At 33.0% G+C, this 17,672-nt stretch overlaps 1 protein-coding gene across 1 annotated transcript; it reads right to left on the bottom strand.

Moving 5' to 3' along the window:
- Positions 1-10,714: 10,714 nt before the first annotated feature.
- LOC125594767 lies at positions 10,715-11,810 on the bottom strand. The gene has a single exon (XM_048770845.1). It carries the CDS (start codon positions 11,373-11,375, stop codon positions 10,884-10,886), a length of 492 nt encoding a protein of 163 aa, XP_048626802.1. The 5' UTR covers positions 11,376-11,810; the 3' UTR covers positions 10,715-10,883.
- Positions 11,811-17,672: the final 5,862 nt, after the last annotated feature.

The following is a 17,672-nucleotide window of genomic DNA, read 5'->3' on the forward strand; positions in this document are numbered from 1 at the left end:
GATTCTTACGGTGTTCATCACAACTGGCACAAGAAGAGTATATTTTCGGAGTTGCCATATTAAAAGGATCTTCTTCTGCGCCACAACCTCGATGTGATGCATATAAAGAAGAATTTCTTTGAGAACATCATGAATACAATATTGAATGTCCCAGGGAAGACAAAAGACAACATAAGATCGAGGTTGAACTTGCCGGATATTTCCTCAAGAAGCGAATTACATATTGAAAGCAATGGACAAGTTCTCGTTCCGATATTCAGATTGTCTTCAGAAAAAAAGTCGGTGTTGTTCAACTGGGTGGCATCAGAAGTGAAGTTCTCGATGGGTATGTTTCGAATCTCTCTAGATGTGTTGAAAAGGGTCAAAAGTTCTCCGGGATGAAGAGTCATGATTGTCATGTCTTTATGCAACGACTACTGCCCTTTGCATTTGCGGAGCTACTTCCAACAAACGTACATGAAACACTTGCAGGTACGTAGTGTATTATATCACAATAATTTTATAACGTTCTAACTTGCAAAATAATATATGACTAACAATGTGTTTAATTGTTTTTGGAATATAAAAGGCATTAGAGCATTTTCAGGGATCTGAGCACACACACTCTTAAAGAAGAAGTTGTGGAACAGCTTCAGGAGAACATTCCCATCTTATTGTGCAACTTGGAGAAGATATTTCCTCCCGGATTTTTTGACGTCATGGAGCATCTAACCGTCCACCTCCGTCAAACTTCCAGCAATATGAGACATTGCTTCGTGGACCTGTACATTACGGATGGATGTATCAGTATGAGCGAGCCATGAAATATTTGAAGGGAAAATCAAAGAACCTCGCCAAAGTTGAATGTTCTATAATTGCTGGAAGTTTGACGGAAGAAGTTTCTCACTTCACATCATACTAATTTGCGTCAAAAGTACGTATCCGGAGAATAGCTCCAAGAAGATATGATGATGGTGGTGTTGCGCCAACATATGCAGTTGCTGGTGTTCCAGACATCTTTAGCTAGATTGGGCGACTCGGTGAGAAGTCTAAAGAGGTTTGGTGGTCGAGTGAACAAGACGCTCATAGTGCACACACCTATATTCTTCTCAATTGCGAGGATCCATTTTGAAAGGTAACATATATGGACACTTCGAAACACATATAGGTATAATTAATTATATAATTGCGAGAGATTCATTCCTATAAAATGTGATTTTACAGCCTATTTGTTTCTCAAGTTGAAGAAACATTTCCTGGTATATCCACAAGTGACGTAGACAAAAGGGAAGATCAACACTTCAGGTTGCGGAACCAGGTATTAACTCAAACTTTTTTTTCATACATGATCTGTATTTCAACATTCTCTTTATTTTTGCAGGTTGATTATGACGACGATGCAGATTATCCTAAGTGGTTACACGAAGTAATTCAATCTCCACTTGTAAAGGTCATCACATCACAGATATATTTCACACGAGGCTATACTTTTCACACATATGAGTATGATAGACAGCGGACGACCAGTAACTATGGAATATGTGTGAAAGGGGAAACATATTTCTACGGGATCTTGACGGAGATTATTGAAGTCGAATTTCTTGAGATACTGAAGCTGAAATGCGTCCTCTTCAAATGTGAATGGTTTGACCCCGTCGTCAACAGAGGTGTTCGGTCTAACAAATTCGGTGTAGTTGATGTCAACGGTGGACGAAGGTACAACAAATTCGAGCCTTAAATCTTAGCTTCACAAGCAGACCAAGTTAGCTTCCTTCCATACCCTCAGATGAGAGATTCGGGTATAAATTGGTTAGCAATGATCAAAGTTACACCTCGAGGACGAATCATCAGTGGAGAAGAACCACCATTGCAAGAAGAACAGATAAATGAAGCTGAGGATCCTGAACAAGAAATTGATGACATCCTTCTCATTGATTCGCATAATCACGAGTACGAAGGTCTTACCGATGATGCCACAGACAAAGCTGTTGAAGACGAGTTTAATGAAAATGATGATGTTTCTAGTGATGACGAGAATGTCGATGTATCCGATTGATGTATTTGATTTTGTGTAGGGTATTTTATGAATAAGATGTGGGAGTTTGTTTTATGAATAAGGTAATGTGGGAGTTTGTTTTATAAATAAGCAAATGTGGGAATTGTGGTTTGGAATGGAAATAAAGATGAGGTTTGGAATATATGAAGTAGAAAATAAGGAATATGGGATTTGGGGTTTGGAGTTTCAGATTTTAGGGATTTAAACATAACACTCGTTAATTCCTTGTAAAGCGACGTCGAACTTATGACGCGGGCCTCGTTAATTTCACGTAAGACAGAATCGTCGGAAAGGACTTGTAAGAAGACGAGGAAATAACTATGAAATAAAAAGTAAAGAAAGCGACCCCCGTTAAATCCACTTAGGACGAAATCGTCGTAAACACCTCGTAAAATAAATAAAGAACTCGGGCCTCGTTAATTCCAAGTTGGACGAAATCGTCGTAAATACCTCGTAGTGTAAAAACTAAAAAAAAAAAAAAAAAAAAGAAAAAAAAGTAATAAAAGAAAAATACCAGATTCACATGTGGCAAGATTTCCAGCAATTATAATACGTAAGTCTCGCCCACATGAATTCTAATATCTTCTTCTCTTCCTTTCTTTTTCAAATATTTATAATTTGAATAGGATTTTGCTGGGGAGTGTGATTTGAGATAGGGTGTGATTGGGAATTTGTGTGTGGTTTGAGAAGGAGAGTTGTGGGTATATTTATAGGAAAGCACGGCTCGTCAATTCCACGTAAGCAAAATCATCGTTAATACGTCGTATATAAAAACGCGGGCCTTTGTAATTCTTCGCTATTTCCTCGTACAATAAAACGCGGGCCTTTGTAATTGCTCGCTATTTCATCATAACCTTACGAGGAATTTGCGACGATATGTAATCTTATATATACCCCGAGCGCTCACTCTTTCTTTCCTCTCTACTTCCTCTCCACTTCCTCTCCACTTCCTCTCCATTTCGTAGCAATGGTAAGCCTCTCTAATTCCTCTCTAATTTGGTTAGTTGAGGATAGATTAGGTGGTTAGTATAGGGAATTTAGATAGGTTTACGGATTTTATGTTATTTAGTGTTGATTAGGTGGATAATGTTGGGAAATATACTGTTGATGTTAATTTTAAAAATTAAATTTTTTTCCCAGGTTCGAAAAGGCAGACTTACTGCCCATTACAGAGAGATGTTCGGTGAGCCGGGTAGTCGTTTAGACCCGTCTTCTTCAGCTCCCGGTTCTTTGGGTCAGGAGACTGTCCCCGAGACTCAGTACACTTAGAGAGTCTCTGGGTCTCTTTCTTCTAGTGCACTATCGGCTCCTCATGTGCCTTCCCTGATGGCTCATCCGACGATGCCTCCTCCTGTGCCTCCTCCGATGGCACCTCCGATGCCCGCCGAGATTCATCCCGATTTGATGGTGCCTCCGAGTGCTCCTTACTCGCAGTACACTGTAGAGGACATTCTCAGTCTGCCAGGCAGAGAAGGTTTACCAGTCATCGACCCCGATCGACTGGACGAAACTTTGTGGTATGTTACATTATTATTTTTTTTTCGTTTTAAATTCTTTTATAACATTAAAAAATAATTTATATTTTAAATTTATATTTTCCAGGTTTGGGGTTGATGGATGTCTTGCATCAGACGTAACCGACACGATCAAAGGTTACTTCTCCATGCCACATCCGAACTGGAGTAAGACGCCTCACTACGTCAGAAAGACGTGGTTCAAAATTTACGCTGTAAGTTTCTATTAGTTAATTATATATACTTTAATTTTTTCATGATTTATATATATACTTTCTAAAAAACTAATTGTTAATTTATTTTTCCAACAACAAAAATATAATTGGGCATTGGGGATCACTGAGAGGGTGAGGAAGAAGTTTATCGCGAAGGCAAAAGTTCGCTTGTTGGACACGGTCTCCAACTGGAAGGGTGACTGGATCGTGAAGGGGTATGAGCGTGGCAAACCCGCTGAGCTCACCACAGATGTGTGGGATGGCCTCATCCGATATTGGCGTCTTACTTATTCCATTAGAATTGCCCAGTCTTGTTCTAACTCCCGTAACACGGTCGATGATCACGGGAACGGGCTGATGCTTCACACTACGGGCCAAAAACTCCACGCTGGTGTCCGTTTGGAAATGGTAATTAAATATTTTATTAAATAAAATTTTTAATATATATTTATATATTTTTATATTTTGACTTTCTTAAATGTTTTTTAGGCCAAAGAGACGGGACGTTTTCTGTCACTTGTGGAACTTTATGAGAAGACCCACAAGAACAAAACGGGCGTATTTCTAGATGGCAAGTCCGAACAAATCTACAACGACTTGGTTGTTCGGGTTGAAGACCGCCAGACCCAGCTGACCCAACAGTTCGCCGACGGATTACTCGTCACCTTATCCACACTTGAAGTGGATAAGATTTACGAGGAGGTAAATTTTCTAAAATTTTAATTTTTTTATTATTCATTTAATTTATCTTTAAATTTTTACTAATAATATTTATTTTTTGTTTTTAAGGTTGTCCCTAAAAAAAGGGACGGAGGTTGGGGATTGGTTCCGTCAACGATGTTCCGAGAGCGACATCGTCTTATGGTCAGCGAGGGAATGATGAAGTCTCTCAGCTGCGTAGAGAGTCCGATGAGTTGCGTAGAGAGTTGAGCTCGATGCGATCTGCGTTCACAGCTCGTGTGGGTGGACTCGAGGGTTTCTTTGACATTGTAGCAGCCACAAATCCGGAATGGGAGACCTTGTTGAGGACCATGCGACAACGAAATCCTATTCCAGGCGAGTCATCATCCGACACACATGCCGAGGCAGATGTAGCGGCGAGGAGTGATGAATACTACCGGACGATGAACGACTCTTAGTTCTTTTTTATTCGGTTATTTTATTATATAAATTCAAAACTTATTGATATATAATTTTTTTTGGTTTTTGATCTTTTTAGAATTTTAATTTTCTTAAAAAATTAAATAATTTTAATTATTTTTAATAATATTTTTATATTTCTGTAAAATAATGAAACGAAGTAAATTCGTAGCTAATGCTGCGACTTTTTTACGTGGAAGTTTAACGAGTTCTTTACGAGGAATAATTTACAAGGAAATGACGTGGAAAAGTATACATGTTCTTTACGAGGAAAACTTTCAAGGTATTTATGTGAACTTTACGAGGATATATTTTCGAGTTATTTACGTGTGTTTTACGAGGAACTCTTTTCGAGGTATTTACGAGGAAACTTAGCGGCGTCCTTACGTGTTTTTACGACGAAATGTTTTTCTTCGTTTTTACGACGAAATCATTTCTTCGCTATGTTACGACAAATTAGCGAGGAAATATGCGTTACGACAAACGTTTAACGATGAAACGGGTTTCCTCGGTAATTCCTCGTAAACTTGCTTTTACGACGAATTCACGAGGAAAACCGCCCTCGTAAATCTTTTGTTTTCTTGTAGTGAAAACTTGGTGTCTTGCTTTATGAATGTTAACTCTTTTTCTTTAATTTTCTGCTAAAATTCTCTTGCTTTTCCTTTTCTTTCTGTTCATCTTGTTTGAGTTTATGTTATGTAATAATACACCTCTCCAAACAATGCACTTTACACTTTAAAGTGCTTCATATATAAAATTGTCCATGCTACTCCTTCAATTATAGTGTTACAAAATTCATAGTGTGATAATATTTTTTTTATATTCTAACATATGTAAAATAAACTGATTTTATATATGAACTGATTATATATATCGTAAATTATAGTATGATAATCTAATATCTCTATTCCATACATATATAAAATTAACTACTTTTATATTTCTTTCAGATTGCTAAAGAACAAAAGAAGAAATGGGCTTTCAAAAGTAGGCCCTGATGGTTAGGCACCGCACGTACCGTCGCATTAAAGTCTTGTCCAAACTTATTACACCCACTCCCTTTTGTTTTCCTCTCATTATTTTTCAGCTTTTCACTTCTCATAGATACAAGTGGACGTCGTCAAAATAAAAAAAAGATACAAGTGGACCAAAATTATCGTAATCAAACCTATCCAAATTGGTTACACCAAACCAAAATTTATTTACAAATCTTTTGATTTTATTAATTGAAAAATAAAAAGCAAAATCGAGTTTGAAAACTAAATAAGAATATTTCGAGTTCAATCTTTTTTCCTACTTAAACAAAGCAAAATCCAAACTCAACCAATAGCTGAAAAGCCTGTAACCAAAAGTAAATTAAGATGTCATCGTAATCCCATGAAATCGACTTTGTCATAATGCATCAGATGGGACCAAGTCGGGTGATGCGTCTCAGACCTAACCGCATAGAGCGTAGGGTCACTATAAGTCAAATGGAATCTACGTGATGTTTCATTGCACTATTACAACCGTGAAAATGCCGACTTTCTCTGAACGATTAGGTTATGTTGTCAAAGTAACTGAAATTAAGTAGTTTTGAAACAACCTTACTAGAGTTAGTATATAAATGCCATAGACCAAAAGAAATTACTCCATACATTTCATAAGAAGTGTCAATTAGACATATTTCATGCAAATTAAGAAAACAATAAAATATATTAATGTACTTTATTTATTATATAATTATTTAAATGAAAATAATTTAACTAATTTAAAATGATAAGAACGAGATTTAATATAAAAGTTTACATTAAAATGTAAAATGACACTTTTTGAAACAAAATAAGAAATTTAGAACATTCTTCATGAAACATAGGAAGTAGTAAATAAATATAATATTATACGTTTCTAGTAGGATTTTTAGTGTCTTGGGATTCTTAAGCTTATTTAAAAGAATTTATACACAAATTTAATAAAAGTTCCAAAACAAATGAATATTTGTCTCAATTCCGATTCTCTATTAATTTTGTATAAAATTAATTGATTTGTGTCCATTTTTATAATATATTACATAATCAGAAAATCAATATGTCAATTTGCTTGATTTATATTGTGTAATACAAGAAAATAAATACAAGCAAATAGTATATATATATATATATATATATATATATATATATATGCATATCTAAGTTTTTGTCAGTAGGGCTAACAAGTTTTGGATTAGTATTTCAATTTTTTTTGATGAAATGTTAAATTCATTAATCAATCAAAAAGAATATGTACAAAGGATCTAGTTTTTTTTAACGTCAATATAATCTTAAGCAATCAACTGATAATCACACCCTGGGTGGAGAACCATCGTTGTAGAAGTCCGTACAGCTCCGGAGACTCATAATACTGGGTAGAAAGGATCCTGTTACAGACTATTTTGTCAATCTCTCTCCAAAGTTGGCTTGCAGGTTTCGGTGTGTGGTTATGCCCCCTATTGTTTCTTTCAATCTAGATGTAATAGATAGCTACCTGGAAGGCTAGACGCAAGAGAATGGATGATAGACGATAAGTTGCTCAAGATGTGATCCCAAAGTAGTTTCCCAATCTGGGTCTGGTGCTTCTCCAAACAGGTTATCAACGACTTCTATCCAGACTGTGTAAGGACATGCAAAGTAGAGATGATCTAGAGTCTCCACAGATTATCCACAGAATAAACAAGGCTGTGTTAGTCCCAACTGTGCATACGAGCCCCTGTAGAAAGCCTGTCCTTTATTGCTAGCCAAGCAAAACGCGAACTGGGGAACTCCGTGTGGAAACCAGATCACACGATGCCATGCAACATTTTCTTTGGGAGCACAGATCTGACTCACATTTTCATTATTTTTATATCACCAAGTATTCACAAAATTCTTTATCATATCATATTGATCAGAGATTCTAATGGGAAAACTCCACGAGTATCAATATATTATTTAGAAAATCTTCAACAAAAAAGTTTTAACGAAAAAATCCTAAGAAATACAAATTAAAAAATCTCATCACCACAATAAATTACGAATAGTTTAAAATTTTGCAATGATAAACCCCTTTCAAGTAAAGAACTGTGAACACAATTTGCCATATAATTCCTTCTTCTTTTTTTGGACAAAGCCATATATTTCATTTACCATTAAAAATTAAACCAAAGTTAGTTGAATGAGTGATAAAATGACTAAAGTTGGGGAATGTCGTCTAATGGAAGTCAAAGTCAAATATTTTAACTAGGTTTTTGTTGAGCTACACTAGAGCTTCACATCTATGTAATTTGATATTCCCTCTAATTTATTAAGGGTGGTTGTAGAGAAAATTTTCATTGCAAAATAAGTGTCGTTTTAGCATTTCAATGCATAATTTATTTACTTTATTTTCTTGTTTATTTTCTTATTCGTTGAAATATGGTTATATGCATGAGTAATGATGTTTTTATATAAAAAATATAGAAAATTAAATGTTTTCTTAATCTGCGTGCATAAATCTAAAGTGTTACTTAAAATTAAATATTTTCGGATAAAAACATTTTTAAAAAATTGATCTTTTCTACGGCAGTTCATTATTCTATATATCTCAAGTGTAAATTGATAAGGAAACAGTTGCATCTTACAGCGATAAAAATGAACATGGTTGATATGTTGATGAAATGGTGAGTGTAGCTTAAGGTGTTCGTTTTGGTTCACTTTTTGTTTTGTTTTTTGGCTTTGGAGTTTAGGTTCTAGAGTTATAAAATATTCATTTGAGTATTTATAAAGCCTAGTTTGTATTTTAGTTTTTGGTATGGTTCTGATAAAAAAATGTTGGAACGTCATAATATTTAATTTTGTTGATCTAATTATGTTTCATTTTTGCATAATTTTGGTAATTTCAGATTAAAATTTCAAATAGTTCTAATCAGAAAAATGTCAAATAATTTACTTTTCTGATTGAAAATAATTTGGGATTTCAGATAAAATATCGAATAATTTAGATAATTATAATATTGCTAATTCACAAAATTTAAATATTTTTATATTTTTCACAAAATATTCTGGTTATTCAGGTTATCTAGGTAACTCGGTTATACACATTATTTTAAGAAAATAGGCATTTTGGAACTAAATATAACTAATGTTTTAGATATATAAGTTGTATCTTAGAAATTCAGGTAACATTTGGTTACTGGCTCGATTTCGTTTTTAAGATATAGAAGATAGTTGTGAAAATCGGTTTGTTTTCGGCTTGACTTTTATGATCCAGTTTAGTTTACTTTCTGGTTTTCGGTTTAATTTTTCAAAACTAGTGTTTTGTTTGAATCTTATTGTCGTCTTTTATAATCTCTTAAGAGAATTACATTTCATATTTTTACAGATAGTTTTTTTTGAAACAGACCATTTGTGATTTTAAAATTTTGATAAATTGTTAATTTTATCATTAGCTTTTTGTTGAGATAGATGCGACTTAAAAGAAAATAAAAGGTTTGACTACTCTGAATCTAATCCTACATCCTCTCATGAATTAATAATTGAGGACCCAAAATTATATATACATTTATATTAAATATTCAAAAATTATATTGAAAACGCTAAAATATTATATGTATTCCAAATATTATTCATAAAAATTTTAAAGAATAAAATTAACAAAATAGTTTAATTACATATACATTTTAAGTGTTCAAAACTATATTTAACTCTAGATCCATAAAATATTGAGCTGCATTGAGAGGTTTTATTATTAAAATCTAGTGGAGAATCTTTAGTTATAACTTATATCTAATGATATTTAAGTGTTTTCATAATTGACATATTGATTTTCTCATTAGATATAAGTTATAACTAAAGATTCTAGTTGAGAATCAAACATTATTATGAATAATGATATTTAAGTGTTTGTTGGTTCGTTAGATATTGATTCAAAAAAAGTTATGAAATTATGAATCAATATCTAATGATTTTCTTATACCTTTAAGTGTTATTAAAATCTAGTTGAGAATCAAGCATTAACATATTGATTTTCTCATAAAGGTGAATTTTTTTCATAATTTTTTTTGTTGTTGAGAAAATCAATATGTTAATGCTTGAGAGGTGTAATCACTAAAATCTCAATTGATATGCCATATGCCAAATGCCTTTCAAAATGTTTAACTGAAAATGGCTATCTTTTACCAATTCCGTTGTTAACTTGGTGTTTACAACTGCATGGTGTATTGTGTTAAAAAAATTGGTTTGGTTTAGTTTACATTCCAATCATCATACTAGTTAGGAGATCAGTCACATGGTCTATCTATCTATAAATTGTAGCCCACTTGGATTTCACTATGCGTATCTTAATTGCAATGATAGGGATCATCCAATTAAACTTGGGGTACTAATGGTAACATGGGAACATCGGAACATGCGTTGATAAACAAACCGATTGAGTGGAACAATTGTGGTTCGTGAAAAACAAGCATATCAAACCTGATCAAAAGGTGCAAAACAAACAACAATAAAAAAGAATCAGACTCTTAACAATACAGATAATCATATTGTGAGTACTTTTCTTATATATTTAAGATGTCGGAGACTGTAATCTTTCTTTGTAATAACCAGTAAAATCAATCCACATGATTTTTTTTCCAGAAAAACTTAATTTTTTTCAACAAAAGATAACCGCATTTGAACGGTCATATTTCAGTTGGTTACTTTATTCTTGATTATACTAAATTTTTCCTGAATAATCAACACTTATTGTTCAGAAAAAATCTAATATACTTAAAACAATTATGATAAAGTTGCAACTTTTATCCAAGATGAGGTTGTTTAACCAAAAACAAAAATAATGCGTTTTTTTGGAATTTCTTGTCTCAACTTTTATTAGGACGTAAATCATCTAATCATATGATTGTAAACCAAGTACGATTTCCCCACGTTTTACAACGCAATTTGGTCCCCTTAATAACTTGATATTCACATATTTAACCCTACAATAATTACTTAATCCCCAAACTACCTTTCATTCTTCTATTTTACTCAACTTGGCCTCATACTTCCTCCTCCCGCTACCACCACCGCCGCGTCTTTTTCCATTCCTCGTCTGACCGTGAGATCCCGCCGCCGTCACACTCCGGACAGAGAAGATAACCGGAGAAACACATTTCCGGCGACACCGGCATTTATCTAGGCCGCAAGAACCACCGCTTCTCATGAGAGCAGAGCTAGCTTTAACAGCCAATGCAGCCATCTCCTCCGCTTTAAGAGACTGATGAAGCGAGCTGAGAGGCAATGCAAAGTAAAGCTGTCCAAGCTGAAGCTCCTCATCGGCGCTAATGGCGGACACGATATCGTCGAAGTCCATATCATCGGAGTTACATATAAAACACATGGGATTCTTTTGCAGAACGTAACCCACTTTGACCGGAGTCGTGAACTCCATCATCCTTCCATCTTGCAAGATCAGCTTCGCCGTGGCCACCTGTGTCGACTCGTACGACATGCATATACCCATTTCGTTTGACTCACTGAGTCGACCCGGTTTCAGGCCAAGATGAATAGTTTGGAAAGGATGAAGGGAAATGTGGTTTTGTGTGTATATATATAATCAAGCCGTGCCACGTAGGATTTTGGTGTTATGTGATTATGTTTTTTGATATTGGAGTTTTGAAGTTTGAACGACCAGTGGGGGCAACGACAGGCTGTGCAAGTAAGTTGGGAGGATGACAGCTTGTTGTGTAGATTGGTTTACCCTTTGTTTTAGGGTTTAATTACAAGTTCTGGGACTGTGTTTGTGCATCAAGTTTATTTATCAGTTTTACTTGCGGTAGTCTTATAATTCCGTTAATAGACTTATTAATCAAAGATTAATTGACTATTTGATTTTGAGATGTATGGGTGTGAATGGGATAATTATGTGATTTCGAGTGAAATACGTGTGGATAAATTGGATAACTAAGTTTTATAGAATCTCAAAAGTCATACAGGTTAATATGGTTTAACCACACATATTATAATGAAGAAAAAATGAATGGTGACTACTTCACCGACCACCAAATGGCTAGATTAAACTAAAGTATACTTTTTGTGCCCAAAAAAAAAAAAAACTAAAGTATACTTAGTTACACGAAAGCATATGTTATGCGTAGAAACATTTTCCAGTTTAACAATGTAAATTTAATTTTATTAATCTAAAAAGTGAATATGAACGTCTTAGATGTTAACTCTGTTAAATGCTCCCATTTGATCAACTAAAGGCTGACCTATCCACCCGAATTAAACCGTCATGACAAAGTGAAAAATTAGGGTTTCGATTCAAACCGGTGAGAGAGAAAGGAAGTTGGTGAAATCGCTTGGATTATTGACAAAAATCGAGAGAGAGGATTTAATCGACCCCGAAATCAATTAACTCCTCTCTTTCTTTCTTTTTTTGGTTAATAACCTCACACCATTTCACCAACTTCTTTTCTCCCTTCATGCTTTGAACCGAAATCCTAATTGACTAATGTTTTAGATTTTTCTCATTTGTCGCAACAGAGAGACAATATACCTGATTTTAACCTTTTCTCAAGTCGATTTTAAAAATTCGTGGTCAATTTTTTTTTTTTAATTGGGTTGGGTCGGATCAAATTTTATTTTAATCACGGTCATGTGGGTTGGATTTGAATTGATCAACGGAAAACTAAACGGAGTTTAACGTCTTTGGTGTCCATTTCACTTTTTGAATTAATGAAATTAAATTTGTGATGTTAACTACATAACATCATTAAGTTGATGAATGTTGTTATGCACAATATATATTTGGTTTAATTAGATGTACATTAGTTTACTCTACATAATTAGCCATATGGAGATCAATATTTCATGTAATCAGCAATCATTTTTATTTTAATCAATTACGTAAAAAAATAGAAAAAAGTCACTAATAATTTGATTAAAAGATGAATTAGTCCAATATGTTCAAAAATAACCTTTTGTTCCATACAAAATAGCATCTTATCACTTATTTAATTGTTACTTTGATTTTGGTCATTTTAGAAAATGCTCTTAAAACTTTAAGATATGATTACAGAAAAATCGTAAAACATATGGTTTACTTTCTATTTCATTAGAAAGTTTCGATGGGTTTCTCAACTAAAAAGTAGATAAACAAAATTAAAATAGAAAAACAAGATAAGTTTTTCATTAAAAATTTGTGAGATACCAATAAAATATCATAATATATATGTTTTCTTTTAAAAAACTAAATAAATTTTATTACTAATTTATAATAAACTATTAATTATATTGAGAAATCCAAAACAAATTTATTAAAGGAAATGATTTTATACTTTTTTTTTGGTAAAAAATGATTATGCCTTAAAATTAGTGCATTTAAATAAATGCCTTAAAATGTAGAAAAGTGAATAGTACAACATTTACTAAAAACAAAAACATAGCAAAAATTAATTAATAATATTAAATGTATTCCTTATTTAAAATATTTTAAAATAGAAAAATCAATTCTTAAGGAGTATGTATCTAATTTGTTTGTTTGTTGAAAACGTATATGACAATGTGCGATGGTGATTGGATGTGTATGTGGGGATATGTATATAAGTTGCATGATCCGAAATTTATTGGTTGATAATAACACAATATAAATAAATGAACAGGGACCATGCATATATATATATATATATATTTTTTTTTGGCATCGACCATGCATATATATAATGGTTCCCTTTTAATATTATAATAAGTTGCGAACATTTTTTTCTTCATTTACTTGCACGAAGAGATTAATGGCTTTCATAGACTTCAGAACTTATAATTTTATTTGGCCAAGAAGCCACGAGATACAACCAATAATATTATTTAAAAGTTCATTGTCGATGCAGGGACGAACACTAGAAATAGGCAAACTATTCAGTGGTTTTTTTTTTCCTGAAAGGTATTTACAAGGGAAATTGGACCATGTGAGTATGAAAAAAAAATACTAATTAGCTACATAACCAATTCCCTAGTATAATAATTATACACGGCTTCACTTTTGTATAATAATTATATTTTGTCCTTCAATATAACCGGTGAAATTTGAAAGAAAAAAAAAATAAAACTTCCTAATAATTACCTGTCAAAAGTTATTCGTGGTTCTTTGATATTCATTCACCCTTTGCAATTATCTTTTTTTTTTTAATTTGGGAAAGGTGAATCTGTTTCTTCTTAGATTTGTGGGATTGTTTATGAATTTGCCTATGTGGAATTTCTGAGAATATTTTGTGATCGGAAAATTTATCCGAAAATTCCAACCTTCTCTCATTCTGAAACCGCAAGCTCGCCGCTGCAGTTACAACCGATGCGTCGAGGAACATCACCCGTGAAGAACCCTAAGATAGGGAGGATCACTTTAGCTGGGTGTTGGATATGATCCGAGAAGGCAAACGACACTTCTGGAACTGAGATGGATTGAAATGATCGTCAAGAGATGCGGAATGACTCTTGATATACCCACGATCTAAGGCTAACCACCAAAGAAAGAATGAATGTGTTGGCTAACCACCAAGCAACACACAAAGATGAATTGGCTGACCACCAAATCAACAAGCCGGTTCACACAAATGAACTAGCTAAAGAACTCTCTCTCTCACTCAGAGAAGAAACAAAATAAACAACCAAAACAGAACTGATTTTATTGATGAAATGGACTACATATTTATAGTGTTTTGTAGATCTAGGAATTAAATGAAAAAGTAGATCTAGATCTAGTCTTTAATACGAAAATAAAGAGATAAGACTAGACAAGGTGACTGTTCGGCTTCTGTCCAGATTCGTTGTATCCTGAAGCATGAACCGCGGTAAGGAGAACGAGGGATGTGGGACTGTCCGTATGAACCACCATATCCAGATCATGAACCATACTGGACCAAGTGTGTCCTATGTCTTCAGATAGGTGAAGGATCCTTGCCTTAGTGAGATTTGGCTGATCAAAGTGCATGAACTGATCAAAAGGGTCGATCAGTCCATCAATATGGTCGCCGGTACGTGCAGTATGAGGCAATCGAGCCAAAAGAGAGAAGTCTCGATCATTTTGTGAAACCTCATGATCCAAGTCAAGTCTGGCATGATCTTTCTCAAGTCTGGCATGATCTTTCTCAAGTCTGGCATGATCCAAGTCAAGTCTGGTACGGTGAAAAACATGAACCTCGGTTGAAATGTTCAGAACGTCCTGAACTCCATGCTGAGCTGGTTCCATGTAATGATCCGTGGACTGCGGCACATCAACCCGGACCGACGACGTTGCGGGCTCTGTGCATCCATCTTCTCAATCTGAGATATTTCATTGACGAAACGTGAAAACATGTAAGTTTTGATTTCGCGTTCGAAGACGAGGAAGGAGATGAACAAAGAGTGTATTTTTATACTATTTTATGAAATGGAACAAATTGACTTTCCTTCAAATTTGACTATTCTCTTATTTGTCATGTTTATTAATATATAATGCGCTATTTATAATGTTATATTTCATTTGATGCTTGGAAAAAAGTTCAGTCTTGTTCATTGTTGTTTCATGTTCTATTGATATGGGTTTTGTAATGGTGTATGTATGTATTTTATACTGATGTGGATATGATTTTGTAAAGAGAAATAGATGTTAAACGTAAATGGAATAGAATATATTATCACATCAAATAAAACAGAATACAATGTGATGTTGAGTGGAATGATACAATGTTGTCTTTTCCACCTATTTTCTCTAATGTTGTTAATCTTCACATATTTTTCTACAGTCAATCTGAATTTGGGGTCAGCAATTAATTTCTTCTATGCAATCATGGACATTTCATAATTTCACCAATATGTATTATTCTATCTATTTTGTTTCATTTTATTTGGCTTTAAAATTTATATTTAAATTTGGGGTTTATAATTGAGTTTATGATTTAGTGATTAAGATTTAGGGTTTACTATTTAGAAGGTGGAGGTTGAGATTGGGGTTAGCATTAACTTCTTTCATGCAAGCATAGTCATTTCAAAATTTCACCAATATGTACTATGATATTTATTTTGTTCCATTCTATTTGGGTTTAAGGTTTATATTTTAGTAATGCTTCATATGTGCAATGTCCATATTTTGATATTTAGATTAGGGTTTATATTTTCTTTTAGGGTTTAGTGATTAATTTTTGGGTTTAGTTTATATACTGTTCGGGTTGACGTTTAGGGTAAGCATTACTTCATTCCATATAATCATCGATATTTCAAAATTTGAACAATATATACTTGCTAGTTCGTTTGTTACTATTCTATTTTGATAATGATTCATATGTACTATTTCGCACATTTTGATACTTGTGTTAGGGTTTATATTTCTTTTTAGGGTTTAGTGATTAATGTTTTGAGTTTAGTTTATAGAAGATTTGGGTAAACGTTGGATAAGCATTACTTACTTCCATGAAATCTTAAACATTTCAAAATTTGAACAATATGTGATATGCTATTTCGTTGTTACTATTTCATTGGTATGGTTGTCCTATACTATTTTGGTTATATGGAATGTGAATTTTGTAACTTTCAATTTTTCACGTATGTTCACGTATGTTATGTACTTGAATACACTTTTTATTTTAAAGCGTCTACTATTTTTTTTCTCATTTTTAATGTTTACCGTTAAAATTTAGGTGATAAATAATCTGGAACATGCACTTTGTTTTCATGTGTGATTGTAAATAAAACACAAAAAGCACGACGTCATCTACTCTCTCACTTGCAACCGGAAACTTATTAAGCGCAAGGACAAAACCGGACAGTTTGGGATCTAAATGTCTGACATTACATTATGTCAAAATCATTGCCGTTCACCTAATTTATGTTCAAAATATGGCTATTCTGAGAATAAGCTCTATTTACAATCCGTGTGTGTTCAAAAAAAAATTTACTATACGGTAGTTCCGCGTTCGATGTAATAAACTATACACAGATAGGTTATTTTTTGACAACATACACAGTTAGTTAATTACTCCATTGAACAATTAAATATAAAATTCTTTACATCTTCTTTGATAAAATTATCTTGTTAGAAAACTAATCAACACCAAGACCTACTTATCAAAAAGCTAATATATAGACCTTCTGATCTTTTTATGTTAATGAAATTTCAGTGTAAAAAGGATAAGAATTACGCATATACATCTTAGAACTGCTTTATTTAATATTCAAAAAAAAAACTGCTTTACATATACCTAATATAGAGTATATGTTACTTCTTCCGTTTCTAAATGTAAGTAGTTTTAGCAAAAAGAGTTTGTTTCACAATATAAGTAGTTTACATATTTTAATGCATCGTTTTCATTTATTGGATATTATGTGACCAATGAAATAATGTTAAATTTTTAATAATTGGTTGAATTAATTGGTTAAATGATATATTTTTTTAAATAACAATTTTCTAAATATTCGTGATTTTATGCAAAGCTACTTACAATTAAAAAACGGAGGAAGTAACATATACTCTATATTAGGTATATGTAAGGCAGTTCTTTTTTTTTTGAATATTAAATAAAGCAGTTCTAAGATGTATATGTGTAATTCTTATCCTTTTTACACTGAAATTTCATTAACATAAAAAGATTAGAACTATATATTAGCTTTTTGATTCTCCTCTTTTCTTACACTCTGTTGTAAATAGTAACTAGAACCGGACAGATATTTTCATTTAGATTAGTTAACAAAAGTATTGTTTGTTTTTGCCTATCTTTTCATGAAATGTCATATCATATTTTTCAATTCCATTCGATATCTTTGCTTCAAACCCAAATAGTTTTAATATGAA

The sequence above is a fragment of the Brassica napus genome, assembly GCF_020379485.1.
Source record: "Brassica napus cultivar Da-Ae chromosome C4 unlocalized genomic scaffold, Da-Ae chrC04_Random_28, whole genome shotgun sequence".
Lineage (NCBI taxonomy): Eukaryota > Viridiplantae > Streptophyta > Magnoliopsida > Brassicales > Brassicaceae > Brassica > Brassica napus.

Excerpts from the sequence above, each read along its gene's own strand:
- LOC125594767 (XM_048770845.1), bottom strand. The coding sequence starts at position 11,375 with ATGGGTATATGCATGTCGTACGAGTCGACACAGGTGGCCACGGCGAAG.